Source organism: Callorhinus ursinus, unplaced genomic scaffold (assembly GCF_003265705.2).
Source record: "Callorhinus ursinus isolate GAN/ISIS: 27379988/994484 unplaced genomic scaffold, GSC_fseal_2.0 scaffold6, whole genome shotgun sequence".
Classification (NCBI taxonomy): domain Eukaryota; kingdom Metazoa; phylum Chordata; class Mammalia; order Carnivora; family Otariidae; genus Callorhinus; species Callorhinus ursinus.
This window is the reverse complement of record NW_027397068.1, coordinates 52,686,198-52,703,572: the sequence shown is the minus strand read 5'-3', so window position 1 is coordinate 52,703,572 and position 17,375 is coordinate 52,686,198. Positions and strand designations below refer to the sequence as shown.

The 17,375-nt window shown below is 38.6% G+C and overlaps 1 protein-coding gene across 4 annotated transcripts in view; it reads left to right on the top strand.

Annotated features, from left to right (window-relative positions):
* Nucleotides 1-17,375, top strand: part of MAP3K5 (mitogen-activated protein kinase kinase kinase 5) — a 193,967-nt gene that overhangs the window by 104,759 nt on the left and 71,833 nt on the right. For all 4 annotated transcript variants that reach the window (XR_012378591.1, XM_025865908.1, XM_073893975.1 and 1 more), the window contains exons 9-12: nucleotides 1,289-1,448; nucleotides 3,803-3,956; nucleotides 9,823-9,930; nucleotides 16,458-16,507. Coding sequence is in view for 3 of the 4 variants with exons in the window: in XM_025865908.1 (XP_025721693.1) it covers nucleotides 1,289-1,448; nucleotides 3,803-3,956; nucleotides 9,823-9,930; nucleotides 16,458-16,507 (472 nt within the window). In the remaining variant the exon portion in view is untranslated. The remainder of the gene's footprint in view (nucleotides 1-1,288; nucleotides 1,449-3,802; nucleotides 3,957-9,822; nucleotides 9,931-16,457; nucleotides 16,508-17,375) is intronic.

The following is a 17,375-nucleotide window of genomic DNA, read 5'->3' as shown; positions in this document are numbered from 1 at the left end:
CTCAGTCAGTTGAGTGTCTGACTCTTTATTTCAGCTCAGGTCGTGATCTCAGGGTTGTGAGATTGAGCCCTGTGTTGAGCTCCACACTTAGCTGGGAGTCTGCTTGGGATTCTCTCTCTCTCTCTCTCTCTAAAAAATAAATAACATAAATCTTTTTAAAAAAATTTTACTTAACTCCATTAATATGGAAAACAGTAAGAGGATATGTCTAGTTCAAAGTGCATTTTAGAAGCTAGGGTATACATAGATAATTTAACAAAGAAATGTTAGGATGACATTTCTGAGTTTGATTGAAAAAAAAAAAAACCTAGTTCAGTCCCAATAGGTCATAAATCTTAGGGACTATCTGTTTTACTAGACAAAAATTATTTGCATCTCTACTACAAAAACATGCAAGTTAACAAGTAAACTTCTCTGAGTCTGAGATCTTTAATGAATAGTAAACAGTGAGATGAACTTGCTACACTTTCCCTAGACTGTCCTCAAGTGTGGCCTGATGCCCTTGTGAAATACTGAGATGACATGTTCTACCTTTTTACCTTGTTCTCAAATCTCAGATAATTTTCCTGATACTTTACTGTTGTGAATGCTAGTGACACTTAACAATTCTACAAGGACATATTCTCTTTAACCAAACAAAGGATTACAAATGCAAAAATAACACCAGGCAGTGTAGAGACAAAAATTTATAATGAAATGAAAAACACCAGGAAGAATCAAAACAATGTTGAAGAAGAAGTGGGAGGATTTACATTACCTAACTTTCAAGTCTTGTTACAAAGCAACAGTAATCTAGACAGTGTTGTCTGTCAGTTCCCTTATTTCTTTAACTTTATAAGTATAAAATTGTTTTTGCATATAAAATTATCATTAATTATTGTAGCATTTTACTCTTGCAAAATATATATACTGTATACTTTTATACTGCAACTGATAGCGTAGCATATTTCCCTTTCAAGTAACTAAAGAATCCATGATATTATAAGGGAAGCAAGGTGGTTACATAACAAGATATTATCCACCTTTGGATTTATGCATATGCAGTGCAAGCATACATTAAAATTCTGGAATGATATACATCAAAGTGACAGTGGCAGTTATCTTTGGATCTTCAAATTAAAGGGACTTTTTTTTTTCCACAATGAATGTAAGCCCCTTTTACAATTGAAACTTAAAGCTATTTGAATCTGAAAGGAGGAATGAAAACTCAATTTTGTTTTTTAATAAAAAGTCTGCTCTGCCTGGGTGCTGTGTGTTTGTAACACTGTACTTCCTGATGATCTTCTAGGAGTGAAGCTGAGTAGCCTCCTTGGTAAAAAGGGAAACTTAGAAAAGCTCCAGAGCTACTGGGAAGTTGGATTTTTTCTGGGTGCCAGTGTTCTGGCCAATGACCACATGAGAGTCATCCAAGCATCTGAAAAGCTTTTTAAACTGAAGACACCGGCATGGTAATAGTAAAGTCTTTTGTGTTTGAACAAGTACTTTTCATAAACAACTTTTATCACTTTTTTCCAAATTGTTATATTTGTTGAACTGACGATTAGATGATTTTATTTGCTTACAGAATGAAATGCAGAATTTAGAGAAAAAACTGATATTCATAAATAAAATGTGTTGAATATAGGTTCTGATGACTTTGGAGGGAAAGTGATGTCCGCTTGCCTTTGGCTTAGCCTTTTCATGACACTGACCAACCTGTTAGCCCAAGTTGGCCAGTGGTGCCCACAGGAAGCCAAATCTGACACCTGCACATCGAATTGGTAGATTGACAGATTTCCATGTCAGCCTCCCACGTTTCTGCCCCAAACATACACCCTTTGTTCTCTTTATGATCCAGTCTCAGTTAGGGGATTCTCATGCTTGATTTTCACTTCTTTATGCTTATGGCTTATTCATACCTTTGAATGTTTCTTATATGTGTGCGTTTTTCTAATTTCAAATTGTTTTTGGAGTGCCCCCAAGTCTCACCTTTATGTATGTGGTAATTGAAGAGATGAAAGCATTTAGGAGTGCATTTAGGACTATTTTGGAAAACAATGCTGATTTTATTATGCATCACAGGTAATGATTACTAGCTGTAAAGGCTTTAGAAGATTTACCATGATACCAAGAAAGGCTCAAATTGGCTCAGAGCCTGGGCCACTGACTTGTTTTCATCAGAGGAACCACTTGAGGAGATGCTTCCCACGGTAGATCCCCAAGGCTCCCCAAAGGCTTTCATAACATTCAGGTCTTCTCATTAGCAAACCCTCCCCAATGTCACACCCATAGTGATCTTTCTAAAATTTCTAAAATTCATAGCCAACCCTTCCCCGCCACCGAAATCCTTACATCAGTGGAGCTTAATGGCTCTTCACAGCGTAGGGGACAAAGTCCACCTGCTTGGCTTGGTGAACAATGTTTGTCTTTAGGCACTCCAGCCTCAGATCATGTCACACACGCCCAGTTACGTGGCTTCTAGTCACACGGAACTGGCCAGCAACGCTCGTGTCTCAGCACATGCTGCACATGCCTCTTCTGGCACGCTTCTCCACTTGGGGACACTCCTAAATCACATCTGCCCACAAACCAGACCCCGACCTAAAACCCTTTGCTGCATCCAGATAGAAACGCATGTGTGATTAGTTCATCTCATGAAATCTGCTTTCGTGTTTCTGTCATTTTTAAATCATGTTTCTATTGAGAGTGACTGACTTTTGTTAGTCATATCTCTGCGTAGTTGTAGCCCCATTGAGATGTAGGTCGCTGTGATTTGTACCTTTTACATTTCTGTCTCATCAGCACTGTGTGCTACATAGGGACAAAGCTGTGCTCTCAGTGGGATGTCTACAGTAGGTATTCGGCAAGGAATGAAATAAATGAACCAATCAATGCACGTGTTACAGGCAGCCTAATATGTCATTTCTTTACAATGATCATTGTGATGGTACAGAAGGGGACTGAAGCACAGGTCCAAAGAGTTCTGGTTTGAGGTGTCTCAGCTTCTGTTGACAACAGAGAAAACATTATTTTATGCAATAGTAATGACAACTGCAAAACCATGCCTTAAGTTTCCATTCACTTACTGTTAATTTCCATGTTCATAGTTCACAAGTGCTTGCCTACCCATTATCTCATAATTATCTTGCTTCTCATTTTTTTCCTAGCTTTTTTCTTTGAGGCACCATCTGTCTTGTTAGGTTGGAGGATATTTGTATAATATATAAGCTAAGTTGCTTCGAAGCAAAATAATGATCTCTTATGAAGGATCTATTGAGAAAAGCTTTCTCAAGGAAGCATATTTTAAAACAAGTGCATTAACCACTCCCTTGAAGAGAATAGGCATTATTTTAAAAGGCATGTTGTCAGTAGATGTATCATCCAGTCTGAGCAATTTAAGCTCTCTATGCTTCAGTTGACTCATCTTTAAAATGGGGATAAAACAGCCTAATTTATTGGGGCACCTGGGTGGCACAGTCAGTTAAGCAGTCGACTCTCGGTTTCAGCTCAGGTTGTGATCTCAGGGTCCTGAGATTGAGCCCGACATCCAGCTCTGCACTCAGCGTGCAGTCTGCATGAGGTTCTGTCTCCTTCTCCCTCTACTCCTCCCACTCATGGTCTCTCTCTCCCCCACCTCAAATAAATAAATCTTTTTTTAAAAAGCCCACTTTATTGAATTTCTTTAAGATTTGAATGAGATAACGTGTATGAAAGTACATGACATGTAACAAATAATGAATAATGTTTGGGGAATCTGAATGCATAAATATTAATGTGATATTTAAATTTGCCCATTAGGTGTTTTCTGTCTTTTCATTTTTAGGTACCTCAAGTCGATTGTAGAGACAATTTTGATATATAAGCATTTTGTGAAACTGACTACTGAGCAGCCTGTGGCCAAACAAGAGCTCGTGGACTTCTGGATGGATTTCCTGGTCGAGGCCACAAAGACTGATGTTACCGTAGTTAGGTTTCCAGTGAGTACTCTTAATTTAGCTTAACTTTAGGTGCATTTCTAGTTTGTTTCTTTTATTTAAAGAACATTTTTGCACCATGATTCTAACAGGATTAGTGTTACTTTTTTAAAATAACTTCTCAAAATCAGGGAAGTGAGATACATTTTTATGTTTTTGCCGTGGCATTTGGTGATTTTTTTCGATAAGTTGTAAAGTGTGCTTTCCAAGAAAAGATTGTCTCTTGCTTAGCCTCAGTTATTCAACACATCGCTTCAGACCAGACACAAGGTTGCTGTTAATTCCTACTACAGTTTGGTTAACATTGTCATCAATGTCGGCACCATTATTGTGGTGAAAAGTGTTGTTATGCACCTGGATTGTTATTCGATCTCCACTGCTCATTACCCACATGGGTCAGAGTTAGATGGAGTGTCCCCAGTTCCCAGTCACTTTTTACCGTGTCTTAGATCATGAGAAATGATGACTCACAGGTTCCGGTTTACAGCTCCTGTTGGCTAGATACAGATACAGATGTATGTATAGTAGACACACACACATTTTTAAAAATAAATTGCTCATCTTCTCAGCTGGTGCCTTTCCCATCCTGATCGTTTTCAGAATACCACCCAAAGCAGTATACGCTTTAGCATCCAATTCAAGAACCACTGACAAGTCACTGTGTGCGCTCCGCCCTTCCCACGTCCAGGTGATGCCGTAAATTTCCCTGTGTGAGCTCTCTAGTCCAATCCTCCATACTCAGGTGGTGACAACTCTCAGTTCTTTTTATAAGATCTTGTTCCCTAATTCCTGTTTATAGGATCATCTGTTTCATTTAATTAAATCCACTGCTGGCATTAGCAGGCTTTCTTTACTCTTCCTTCTCGATGAAGCCTTCAGCTCAGCAGGATCTTCGGCTGAGAAGCCTTTCAAACTAAAAACACTTTGTTTTCTAGCCTAGATAATGTGTAGCCTAGGAAAATGCTTGTCTCAGAGTGAGCTGGCAGCGTGCCCGCAGCTGCGTCTCTGATGGTAGCAAATGCCGTGAGAGAAGACAGCACAGAACTGTCTGTATTGAGTTGACTGTTGACTTGATCGAGTAGAAAATTGGCGATGAAAGGAAACCACTCCTCTTAGCTATTCTGCGCTAATTTGAATTAGGCTAATATGAATTTGTCTGTCATACTATGAATGTCAAAAAATAAAACCAGCAGATATTAAGAGAGAAGTTAGAAGAATATAGGTATATACTCCAGGTGTGAGAGGCTTTCTTTTTTTTTCTCTTTTTTTAAATTTTTTATTGTTATGTTAATCACCATACATTACATCATTATCTTTTGATGTAGTGTTCCATTGTGAGAGGCTTTCTTAAGCAAGAAAGGGACCTGTAAGCCCTAAACGTAAATATTGACCGATTTGATTCATTAAAAATCCTAACTTTTGTTCAATAAAGAACGTCATAAACATGGCAAATGCTAGACAGGGAGAAAATATTTAGTACTAATGCAGCAAAGTTATCAATTTGCCTAATAGGCAAAAAGAAAAAAAAAACAATTACTTATTGGTAAGCAAAAGAAAAAGAAAATGGGCAAATCATATGAAAAGATAACCTCACTGGGTAGTCAAAAAATGCAAATTAAAATGAGACACCATTGTACCTATGTCATTTTGCACCTGTGCGCATATATCGGTAGGATCAGCTCCCGGAAGTAGAATTGATTGATATTGCCATGTTGCCTCCGTAGGGATTGTATCAGTTGACATCCATGCTGGCAACATACGAGACTGACTGCTATCCTAAAGTCTCTCCCAAAAAGTATGTTTATCATATTTGTACTTTTGCTAAACTTACAGATGAAAAAATGGTACATTGGGATCGTTTTAATTAGTACTTCTCTTATTATGTGTGGGGTGGTGCATATGATTAAGTTTGTGTTTAAAAGACTACTTGGTGATTTAAAAAACAAAAAGAATCTGTTGCCAGCATTTAAAAATAAAAAGAGTTAGATCATCAGTTCTGGCTATAAATGGTATTGGTATTGCTATAAATAACTATAAAATCTGAACAAATATATAAAATACTGTTTGTAGACATTATCACAGGATTGTGCTCCTTGAGCAGGGAGGTACTTGAGGTGAGTCCCACCTTCACCTACTTTTTTTCCCTTAAGGCCTTTTTCTGGCAGCAGCACCAGGAAGTGGAGCCCTAGCTGGGTGTGGCATTCTCTTTGGGCAGAGCAGGCAGGGACTCTAATAAGAGTGTTTGGGACTCTAGGACAGCTGCGATATGAGGAGCAGGGTGTTGGAGAAGGGGGAGTCTTGAAGAATGCATCCCAGAATTCTGCCTGGGTATTTCCCTTGAGTCCTAGAGCAACTCCTACATAGTGTGAACAAGGTAAATAAACACACCTACTGGTCCCAGTATTTGACTAAAAGTCGGTTTTAGATGAAACCCATGTGGCTTAAGTAAACCTTATCAAGGTAAATCCCCTTGCTATTTAGAAGATCAGGACCAGGAGTGGTAGAGAGCATTCTCTGGAAGGTTGAGAGCTGAGCAGATATCCCAGAGCTTAAACAATGCAGGGATAAAGTGTTGGGCTTTGGGTCTAACCAGAATGATGAGACCTTGGTGAATACCCCAAGCATTTAGAGGAGATATAGAAAGCCCATGCCCTAGGAATAAAGGCAAAACTAAAAGACCCACCCTAACAAAACTAAGCCTTGATAGGATCAAGATGATGCACTAAAAATTTGACTGCTAGCAAGGGGGTGGGGGTGGGGAAACCTCTGGAAAGATATGGTTCAGAGCCTCTGCGCTGTGTCAGACACGGTCAAAGATTACTAGACATTCTAAGAAGCAGAAAAAAAAAGTGACAAATAACGAAGAGCTTAAAGAGCCAATAGAGGCAGGCCCAGAAGTGATTCACATATTGAAGTTACCAGATAAGAACTTCAAGTACTATAATTATTATGTTAAAGAAGATAGAGGAAAAGATAGACAAAATAGATGAAAAGGTAGAATATTTCAACTGAAAAATAAAGTTTATAAAGTCAAGTGAAAAATAAGGAGAGTTCACTTAAAAAATCTAGATCAGCTATTGAGAAATTAAAGGGACTGGCAATTGGACTGCCTTTTCCAAAAGCAACAACCTACTAAGTCAACTGTCTGCTGCCATTCTGGACATTGAGTACAGTCCCATCCTTCCTGCCTCACTCATCTTCCTTTCCCACTGGGCCTGCTCCCTGCAACCATTGGAATTTGCTCCCCATGTTCCACCGCATAGAGAAAGGCAGGTTTCTAGTACCTGTGATGCCATGTCAGTCACTAACTCATCGCATCCTCAGAGTAGCATCTTTAGCTCACACTTAACGAAGGCCACGGTAGGTCTTGATTGGGGTGATAACATTATCCTTCTTTTAAAGTAGATCTGCCTAAAACCCAGATGACTTATATTAGAAAATATTTTATTTGATTGCTTCTATTTATTTCACTACCATATCCATTCTCATTCCTCTAAGAAATAACAGTGACCCTGGGTAAAAGAAAACTGACAAAAGTTTCTTTGCAAAATGATTCAAATAGTCCCCTCATTTTTTATTATTATTATTTGGGTTTAGTTCAGTTGATTCTTTTTCCTCACCTCTCATCTCTGTGTATTTTCTTTCCTTCCTACGTTGAAAAGTTAGGAGACCATCAGCCCCTCACCCCAGGTCAGGTGAGAGGAAGTAGAGTGTGATGCTTTTTCAGACTCTTGTAGGAGCTGAGACATGTAACTGTATTTAATTTCTACCCTGTATGGTTTATAGGTCTTACTGCCTTCCTTCCCACTTCAGATACAAGATGTTAGCCTTTCATTTTTTTAAAAAATTTTTAGCAGTCAATTTTAATGTTAACCAGTATAAAAGTTTAGGAACTAAGAGCAAGAATGTTTATGCTTTCAAGTGAGTTCTATCTAGCTGGTTTGGTCAGATGGCCTCCCCTTCCTTCCCTTCTCTCAGTCTTTCTGTGACCTCTGTGATGCATGCTACGAATTCCTCCCATTTTGTCATTTCAAGGGCAGATCAAAGGGCTCAACAAAGGTTAGACAATGATAATTACAACCAATTTTGATTTCCCATCTCGACATAGGAAAACATAGGTCTGATTTTATCTGTTGGAAATATTTGAGACAACAATAAAGACATAATTTAAGAAGAGAGGAGATAACCTGGTGCTGTGCTTTTCTAATGTTAAATTCTGTGCCCACATCATTAGGGAACAAGGTATATTCTCATTTGTCGGTACCGTGACTTGGATGCTATTTTGGAAAACCCACCTTTTATTCCCTATTATTCATTTTCATTTCACCAACCCTGGGATACTCAGATTTGAAAGCACCAGTTCTGCCAAGTTTTGATTGAAAAATTATTTCCATTATTAATCAGCACCACTTTACTCTCTGTTGATTGGAATTTGGACCTTGATTCACCTGGTATGTTCCTAAATCAGAATATGTTCCCCAGTGGGCTCTTACTGTGCTCTATTTGTGGTCTGTTCTATCTTATTTTCATAACTGGAGCCTGACCGAGAATTAAACCCTTACGTTTTTTATAATCAAAAGCAAAGAAAATTTTTTCTTAATGACTGAGCCACCCAGGCGCCCAAGAAAATTTTTTCTTAATCCCCTTTCGCCATAGTTCTCTGTACCCTAATTTAAATAAATTTTCCTCTGTGATAAATATAGCGTAAAATCAGTACGCTGGGTTTGTAGCGGATGGCCAAGAGTCGGACGGCTAATCCACTTGCCTTCTTACTCAGATTGTATGTTAGATTACAGTGTATCGTGAGTCCATAATCCCTTGCTGATGAAGTCTTCTGAAGAGTTTTCTTCCACTTTTATTTGGTCAACTTGCTGAATATAAGATTCTTTCTAAAAGCCAATTTTCTTGAATTTTAAACAGTAGGGTAGAAAGAACTATTCTAGGTTCTCTGATAGTTTAGTATTTCCTTTCCTTAAGACTGCAGAGGAAATTTGAGCTAGGTGGGTGCTTTTAAACATCTGTGTAAAAAGATAATAGTTGCATCACCTTTAAAATCAGTGCATGTGTGGTATCCTAATGTTATTTGCGCCTAGTATCAGATATCAGTAATACTATACTACATCCTTGGAGAGAGATTCTCAACTCACTTATTATATACACCTCCTACATCTCCAAAACAGGAGTAAGTTTTATTTCTCTCTTTATCTCTCACAAGGCTAAATATATCATTATTGGAGATCCCAGTTTTATCTTGAAGGAGTACAAAAACATTTTTATTATTTCATACAGCTATGTCCATTCCTTTGGCTTATATATAAAAGTCTTTCAATAATAACCGAAATCATTTCTCAATCCATTTACATAGGTATGAAAACCATACTACCACATCTTGATGATAAGGTGTGGCAGGAGAAAACCAAAAATAGTATGTGATGCTCTATATGTGGAATCTTTTCTATGTACAGAATTATTTGCTTTACCACATTTCTGCCTTTTTTGGACACATTTATGTTTAATGAAATAGATTTTGCACTTACAGCAAGATAAAATAAGAGACCTTAAAAATATATCATTAGAGTAGATTCCCTGGGGATAGTCAAACCAATATATGGACTTCAAAAAATTATTTCTAATTTCTTTAGCAAAAAAGGTGACATATTATTGGAACTTAAATAATTGTATAATACCCTAAAATGCTCAAAGGACTCATAGGGAAGGCAACAATTCAGAGTTAAAATGGTTTTCCTGCAGCTGTGGACCCAGACCCTCATCTGATAATCTCCCACATCAGTTCAGTGTTGTTCTAACAGCTCTAAATGGCTTAAATCTGCAGTCACTAATATTCGTTTCTTTGCCTTATGTTTTCAAGGTATTAATATTAGAACCAACCAAAATCTATCAACCTTCATATTTGTCTATCAACAATGAAGTTGAGGAAAAGACGATATCTATTTGGCATGTGCTTCCTGATGACAAGGTAAATTGTGTAATTATTAAGACAAGAGCATTAATAGTGAAGAACTTTACTCCCTTCCAGCATTTATGTATTTCAGCAAATATCTGCATTAGTTAAGAAGAAACAGCTTAACTGTGTATTTATTTTGGCATAAATACATCCTGTAATATAAAATTTGTTAAAGTTGGGTTATGAATTTCACTCATTTAGTAAAACATAACTGAACTTGGATTTTTATCGTAGATGGTGCTTAAAATGAGAAGATTTCTCTGTTTTGTAAATTCGTGCTATGAATTATGTGTTGGAGAACTGAGACTTAAAATATATGACTTAAAAGATGCATATCTTAATTCTAGGAAGCCTATCAGAAGGAGAGGACTTAAGCGAGTACGATTATAATTATCATTTCATGACCCTGTTTGGTTATCTAAGCAGCTGCTCAATTTCAGATTAGCCCCTGGCTCTGTGGGCTGGCATAACATCAGTGGGGCTGTGCTGCCCTGGATTGCAGAGGGGTCTTAAATGCTCTCATTTCTCCCTATAGCAGTCATTTGGATATACTTTTCCACTTCTGGATTTTATCAGTTTTAATGCATGTATAAATCCTACTAGTTTTTAAAAGTAGAAAAATTGCAAGACCTGATTCCAGTTCATAGGATCAACCACAGAAATGAAAAAACTCTTGTGGCAAAGTAGTTTTGTGGGGCTTTTGGTAATTATTTTCCAAAATACACTCGTAATTTTCCTTAACAATCATCCTTAACAACTCAAGAAATATTTATGGAGCACTTACTCTGTGACAGGCACTCCCAGGCACTGTGTCAGGCACTAGGGAAACAGATGTGTGCAAAATAAGCAAAATTCCTGCTGTCTACTCAGGCAGTAAATAAATGCAATATAGAAATATATTAAAGGGGAAAATATGGCAGAAAGGGGAATTAGGAAGTACATTTGGAGGCATGGGGTTGCAATTTTTTAAAATATCAATGTCAGTTTTTTTAAAATGTCTTTGAGTCCATAGTCTTCGGTTCAAACCCCATATCTGGACTTGGCATCATGGGTTCTCCACGTCACAGTGTCCTCATCTGTAGAATGGGATAATCATGATAATAATAATATCCACCTCAAAAGGTTGTTGTTAAAATTAAATGAAATAGGGCGCCTGGGTGGCTCAGTTGGTTAAGCGACTGCCTTCGGCTCAGGTCATGATCCTGGAGTCCCGGGATCGAGTCCCACATCGTGCTCCCCGCTCAGCGGGGAGTCTGCTTCTCCCTCTGACCCTCTTCCCTCTCGTGCTCTCTATCTCTCTCCCATTCTCTCTCTCAGATAAGTAAGTCTTTTAAAAAAATTAAATGAAATATTGTAAGTAGGGGTATATTGCACAGAGCCTGGCATGTAATAAATGCTTACTATATTTTAACAACAGTAATAAAATGATGGCAATCCACATATGAACTGAATCCTAATGTTGAAACCCCAGAACTTAACCCGGCTTGGCTCTTTAGATGACATAGCAGCTATCATTTGGGAGGTTGTTGGTATTTTATTAGGGCACTGTGATATTGTGATTTATAGCAAAAAATAAATATTTGGTCATTTCTGGCACAGATTTCCTAAAGCCCTTAGAATTTCCTAAGTGCCCAAAGCCATAAAAGTGGTTTTTTATGTTAATAAGGTGACTTTTGGACCCACCTAAGGATGAGGCCTGGTTGCCTAGAGAGCTAACTATGGGATAGGAGGGTTAGAACCTTCAGTCGCACCCCTTGACCTCTGGGGAGGGGAGAGGGGAGAAGTTGAATGGAACTCTAGTGGCCAGTGGGTTTAATCAATCATACTTACGTCATGAAGCCCCCATAAAAACCCAAAAAGGACAGGGTTCACCCACCTGGAAGCTCGGTGAACAAGTGGAGATTTGGAAAGGATGTCAGGCCTAGAGAGGTCACAGAAGCTCTTAGGCCTTCCCCCATACCTTGCCCTATGCATCTCGTCCATCTGGCTGTTTCCTGAGTCATATTTTATGATAAACCAGTCATCTCGTAAGTAAAATGTTTTCCTAAATTCTATGAGCCACTCTAGCAAATTAATCAAACACAAGAAGGGGGTCCTTGGAACCCCCAATATATGGCCAGCATGATGGCAGAACTCTAGGTGGAGTTGTCTAGAGACAAAATCAAGAATAACTGATGTAGGGGCGCCTAGGTGGCTCAGATGGTTAAGTGTCTGCCTTCGGCTGGTCATGGTCCCAGGGTCCTGGGATCGAGCCCCGCATTGGGCTCCCTGCTCAGCGGGAAGCCTGCTTCTCCCTCTCCCACTCCCCCTGCTTGTGTTCCCTCTCTCGCTGTGTCTCTCTCTGTCAAATAAATAAATAAAATCTTTAAAAAAAAGAATAACTAATGTAACTATATACATGTTGTTCACATTGTTTTAAAGTACACAGTGTTTTATTTACATTATTTTAAAGTATATGCCTATATGTTCTCACAAGCAGAAGTAATCATCCAATTGAAACTACAAAATCTAAGAGGAAACATGAACATTATCTGGGAGAGGAGATTTTCAAAGGCTTGATTGGAAAGAGCAAGGTTATCCAAGGACACTTGGAAACAGAATGGGCCTAAAGGAATTAGCAATTAGCAGGGCCAGGAGAATGAGTGGACAGCCAGAAGACAGAAAAAGAACAGAAAGTAAGCCAGAGATTTTTGGAAAATGAGTACTATTTCCAGCTAGTTGCCTGGAAGTTCTTTGTTGAGTAAAGTTAGCCTTGTGTTGACTCTCTTATGTTTTTTGACAATTGTAGAGACAATTTTTATATTATGCTGAGAAATAATGAAGATGTAAAAGAGTGCATTAAGAAGGGTTATGGATTTGGGCTGTGAGTTGTCCATTTTCCACTTTCACCATCTTTTGATCAAGAAGAATTACATTTGCATTGTCCCCACAGTGCTAAAAATTCTCCTTGTTCAAAAATTTAAGCTTTCTTAAATCAGTTTCCATTTTGAATGTTATGTCAGTTTCTTTGCAGACCCTAGTTCTATCCATAGCATGTTCATTACCACTGTCTTTGTCTCTACTGTTTGAAAAAGAAGTGATACCATCAGAATGAGGACAAGCAATAAAAATAAGATAACTCTGCTAATATGTTAGTTTAAAGCAACTGTAATAACTATAATTAAATAACGTAAATAGCAGGGGTATAGATCTGATGTTAAACAAGAAATTGATTCTTTTTGTCATAGAATGGGTTTCTTTTTAAGATTTTATTTTTGAGAGAGAGAGAGCACCCGGGCACAGAATGGGAGTTTGGGGAGGGGCAGAGGGCAAGGGAGAGAGAGAGAATCCCAAACAGATTCCCTGCTAAGCTCACAACCCCAACTCCCCAACCCCCACCAGACCATGACCTGACCCGAAATCAAGAGTCAGAGGCTCAACCAACTGAGCCACCCAGGCACCCCTGTCGTAGAATATTTTAAATTTTTTTCTAAGAACAGAACAGAGAGTGTTGCTTTTCATTTATCATGTCTATTTCTTTACTCCTTCTCTCAGGATTTTCATTCTAAAATGTGGAATGAACAGTTACATGAACTAGTATACACTTTATATTGCAGCTGTCAAAACTTTAAGATCATTATACCAATTCCTAAGAGTCTAAGGACTCTTACTAGGGAGTTGCTCTAAGTCAAGGACAAAATAAATTGAAATCCTAATCTTTTAACAGTTTTCTCTGTTCAATGGATGGTTGCTGTTTAAAGTCAAGTTAGTACTTGAAAAAAGTCTGCATGTGCACAGAAAAGAAAAACTTAGATTGAGGAGGAGAAACATTATTTCTAAGATATTTTAAAAGGTTGTTATTTAGAATCCCTTCCTTTTTTGGAGTCTGAGTGCTCCTGTCCCATCTGGTGGTCTCTCAGGGAAAGGTAACAGGCTGCAGAGTCCCAGCGGAATATGAGCTGCTGACCTCATGCCTGCTCCAGCCATGGCCACTCTGAGGGGAAATTTATGAGGGAATATGTTTACCTCAGATTCTAGATTTTGATCTATGGTAGTCTCATCCATCAAGGATGCTTTAACTACAAAACTCCCAACTAAAAGTGGCTTAAATGATAAGGAAACGTCTGCCATAACAACTTCTGAGGGGCAGGGGATCAATCTGGGGGTATTTTCAGTGGTTGAACAGTATTAGAATTCTGAGGTGGCTTCTCTATATGCTCTTGGTTTTTCTCTCCTTGCCTTAAATAGCAGCTCGAAACATCAGTTCACACTCAGCATGCAAAGGATAAGGGTCAGGCCCTCTCCTTTGTAGCGTAAATTGCTCGTGTGTTCAGGCCTAAGCCAATCACTAGCAAGGAGAATAGACTTACTTCCCCGATTTAGACCAATCAGTATCCCCCAGCCCTAAACATTGCCACCTGAACTCGAACAAAAATCAGCTTTCGTTAGCAAAGAAGGAAAAGCATGTCCGTTGTCTAGGGAACTAACAGTATCTGCCAGTGTATAACTCCTGCCACTGCCACTTTAGCTCAAATTAACTCCTAGTCCCTACTCTAGGGACCAGGGCATAGGATCTGAGACTAACCAGTTCCTCCAGTATGGTGCTTGTGCTGAGTAAATTAGCTTGAGTGTCCGTTTGGGTCTTGTTGAGGCTAATTATTCCAGCTCTGCTTCTGGCAGTCCCTTTCACCAGATTCCCAGACAGGCCCCCAGACCCTTTTACCGCACCTGTTGGCTTGGTAGCTCACCAGCGCCTCCATGTGGTGAGTCCCAATAGCAAAGGAGCCGGGGAGATGGGCCTCCTTATTCCAGATCACTCCGTGGCAGGCCCTGGGCTTCACACCACTAAAAAATGGAACATTCGCTGGCAGCACTTGCCATCTTTGAGGAACCTAACATTCTGGAAATGCTGTTCTCCTTTCCTACAAAACCAGCCCAATCAATCTGGGAAATCTCTCCTTGGCTGTTCCCAGAACAGGGCTGATACAAGATAGATTTTACGAGGGCTGTCTTGTGGGTGTGCACCAGTTGCCCTGTTCAGTTGCACGTTTGCCTAACCGCCCTGTTAGCTATGCCTTCAGTGGCCACCTCCTGATCCTGGACGCTGCCTTGGAGAGCAGCTCAGTTGCAGGCTCTGAGGATAAGGCTGCCTTGTAGGCAAGTAGTGTGCGGGTAACAGCTGCAAATCCTGGGTCGCATATATTTAGAAGGTCACCTGAGGCCAACAGGATTTAGAAACAACTTTCCAAATTACCAGCTGAAGCTGCGGGGTGCAATTTTAATTTAACTCCCTCTGTACTCTGGTGAAGAGAGCCACATTCCGGGAGCACCTTTCCACGGTCCCTTCCTTTCCTGGGCTGCGCGCACATTTGCTCTGTGTTAATTCAGGTCCCGTGACCTGACTGGTGTACATTGAAACTAGTTTTTTCATACATCTCTTTTGGGCTTGGGAGGATCTATTTTTATGTTAAGTTGCATGGTCCTAGCAAAGAACTAGGTGTTGTGGATATAAATTGTGGCTTTTTGATTTACTTCAGCCAAAAGGAGAGTTCTGGTCCACCTCAGAGCCACAGGCTTCCTTACCCATTTCAGCCCAGCTAAGACCTCAAGCTCCTGGCAGTATTTTCAGTGGGTGGGCAAGAGCTTGTTTTCCTGGTTGTTTCCCATTTACAAAGTTGAATTGGCAATCTGAATGGACTATTGTACAGCACTCGCTAAACTTGGACACGTGTGTCAACTAGGATTTCTATTAAATTAAATTTCTATTAAAATATTTGTGTTATTCTGTATTGTTACCAGACATATTTTTTATAGGGAATGTGATCCAATTTGTAGTTTATTTAATTTAAAGACATGAATTTAATACTAATTTAAACTTAGCTTTAGTAATAAACTTAAAAAATAAATTTCCACATTTTTTTTCATCTTGGCGCTGCAGTCACCCATGTTTATCATATGACAATCAAATTTTTTATGTTCAAATTTTATTACTATATTGAATTTTGCATAAATTAGGTCAGAAGACATTGTAGCTATCATGGACACTATTTGCATGCGTGTACATACAGACATATTTGCAGACATAGAACCACCATTTCAGTTTGAAAATTTAACTGAAGATAATTCAAAAATAATCATCTGTAAAACCTTGTAGAGACTTTATTCAAATTAATGTTTTTCTTTCTCAGAAAATAAGTATTACTCAGCTATAATAATTGAATTACCTTGATCCCTGGGTTTTTTATTTTAAAAATTAAGGCACAACAGTTTTTAGGTTAATTTGCTAAAGATCAAGTTTTTAGAATTTAAGGAGACTAATTCTCCTAGATTCTCTTGGAAGCTGTTTTATTGAAGTACAGAAATTATTAAGCAGTATAAACATCACCCTTGTGGCTTAGAAATGAATTACAATTCCATCCAGATAATTGGTTCATGAAGAATTATACACTAGGAAAAACTACTCTGTGTATATTATTTTAAAATAATAAAACAAAATTATGTTATTTTCATTCAGATGACTCAATGTTTGTTGTTCTTGTTCTTCTTCCCCTGTGTTCTAGAAAGGTATACATGAGTGGAATTTTAGTGCTTCTTCTGTCAGGGGAGTGAGGTAAGTTTCCTTGGTACATTTTTTTTTACTTAGAAGACAATAGAACATTTAGTCAGGATTTAAAAGTGCAAAGAACTTCAAGAACCCTTCTGTTGATGAAAATGCTCAACCTCCTTTTCTATCTCCATTATGAAAACATATGTAACAAAACTTTGTTAGTTGAACTGACTCTGTGCCTGTCACCTGCTTAAAATATGGAGAACGAGGTTGTAAATGTGGACTGTGGACCAGAATCAAGGTGTAGATAAAAGTGAGCTATCCGGGTCCTCTCTAGCTGGTTGGTTTATGTGATAGGATGTTTTTCTAGTCCTTGATATGCCAGGAACTAATCTCTTGTTAGATGGAACCAAAAACCCACATGCCATCGATCAGATTGTGTCCTATAGTTAATGTAACTATTAATGAGACTATAGGGAATTCATGTTTTAAAAACTTTTCCTCGGGTTGCTGTTAATGACATGTTCTGGAGACTATAGTGGCTCACTTCAGTTTGGTTCAGTTCTGACATTGCCATCATAATGCCAGTAGGTCGGGAAATGCCATTTCCTGGGATTTAGAAATGAGATTTTTTTTCCAGAACCAAGAGCCACTGGTTAAACATTTAAATACTTGTTCTGTAGAAGCTCAGGCTAAACCACCTCTTGGAAATTTCAAACCAAATTACTTCTGTTTACTACTATTTATCTCCACATAATAGAAATGAGAAAAAACAGATTTCTGCAGGCCGGTTACACAATACCCTGTTGCTTTTGGCATAATAATAATTGGTTTTGTTGGAGCATGAACTGGTAGAGCTGTCTGAGTCACTGATAATTGGAGTTTGCCTGGTAAAACCACCTGTTACCTCATGAATGATCTGCAGAGAAAC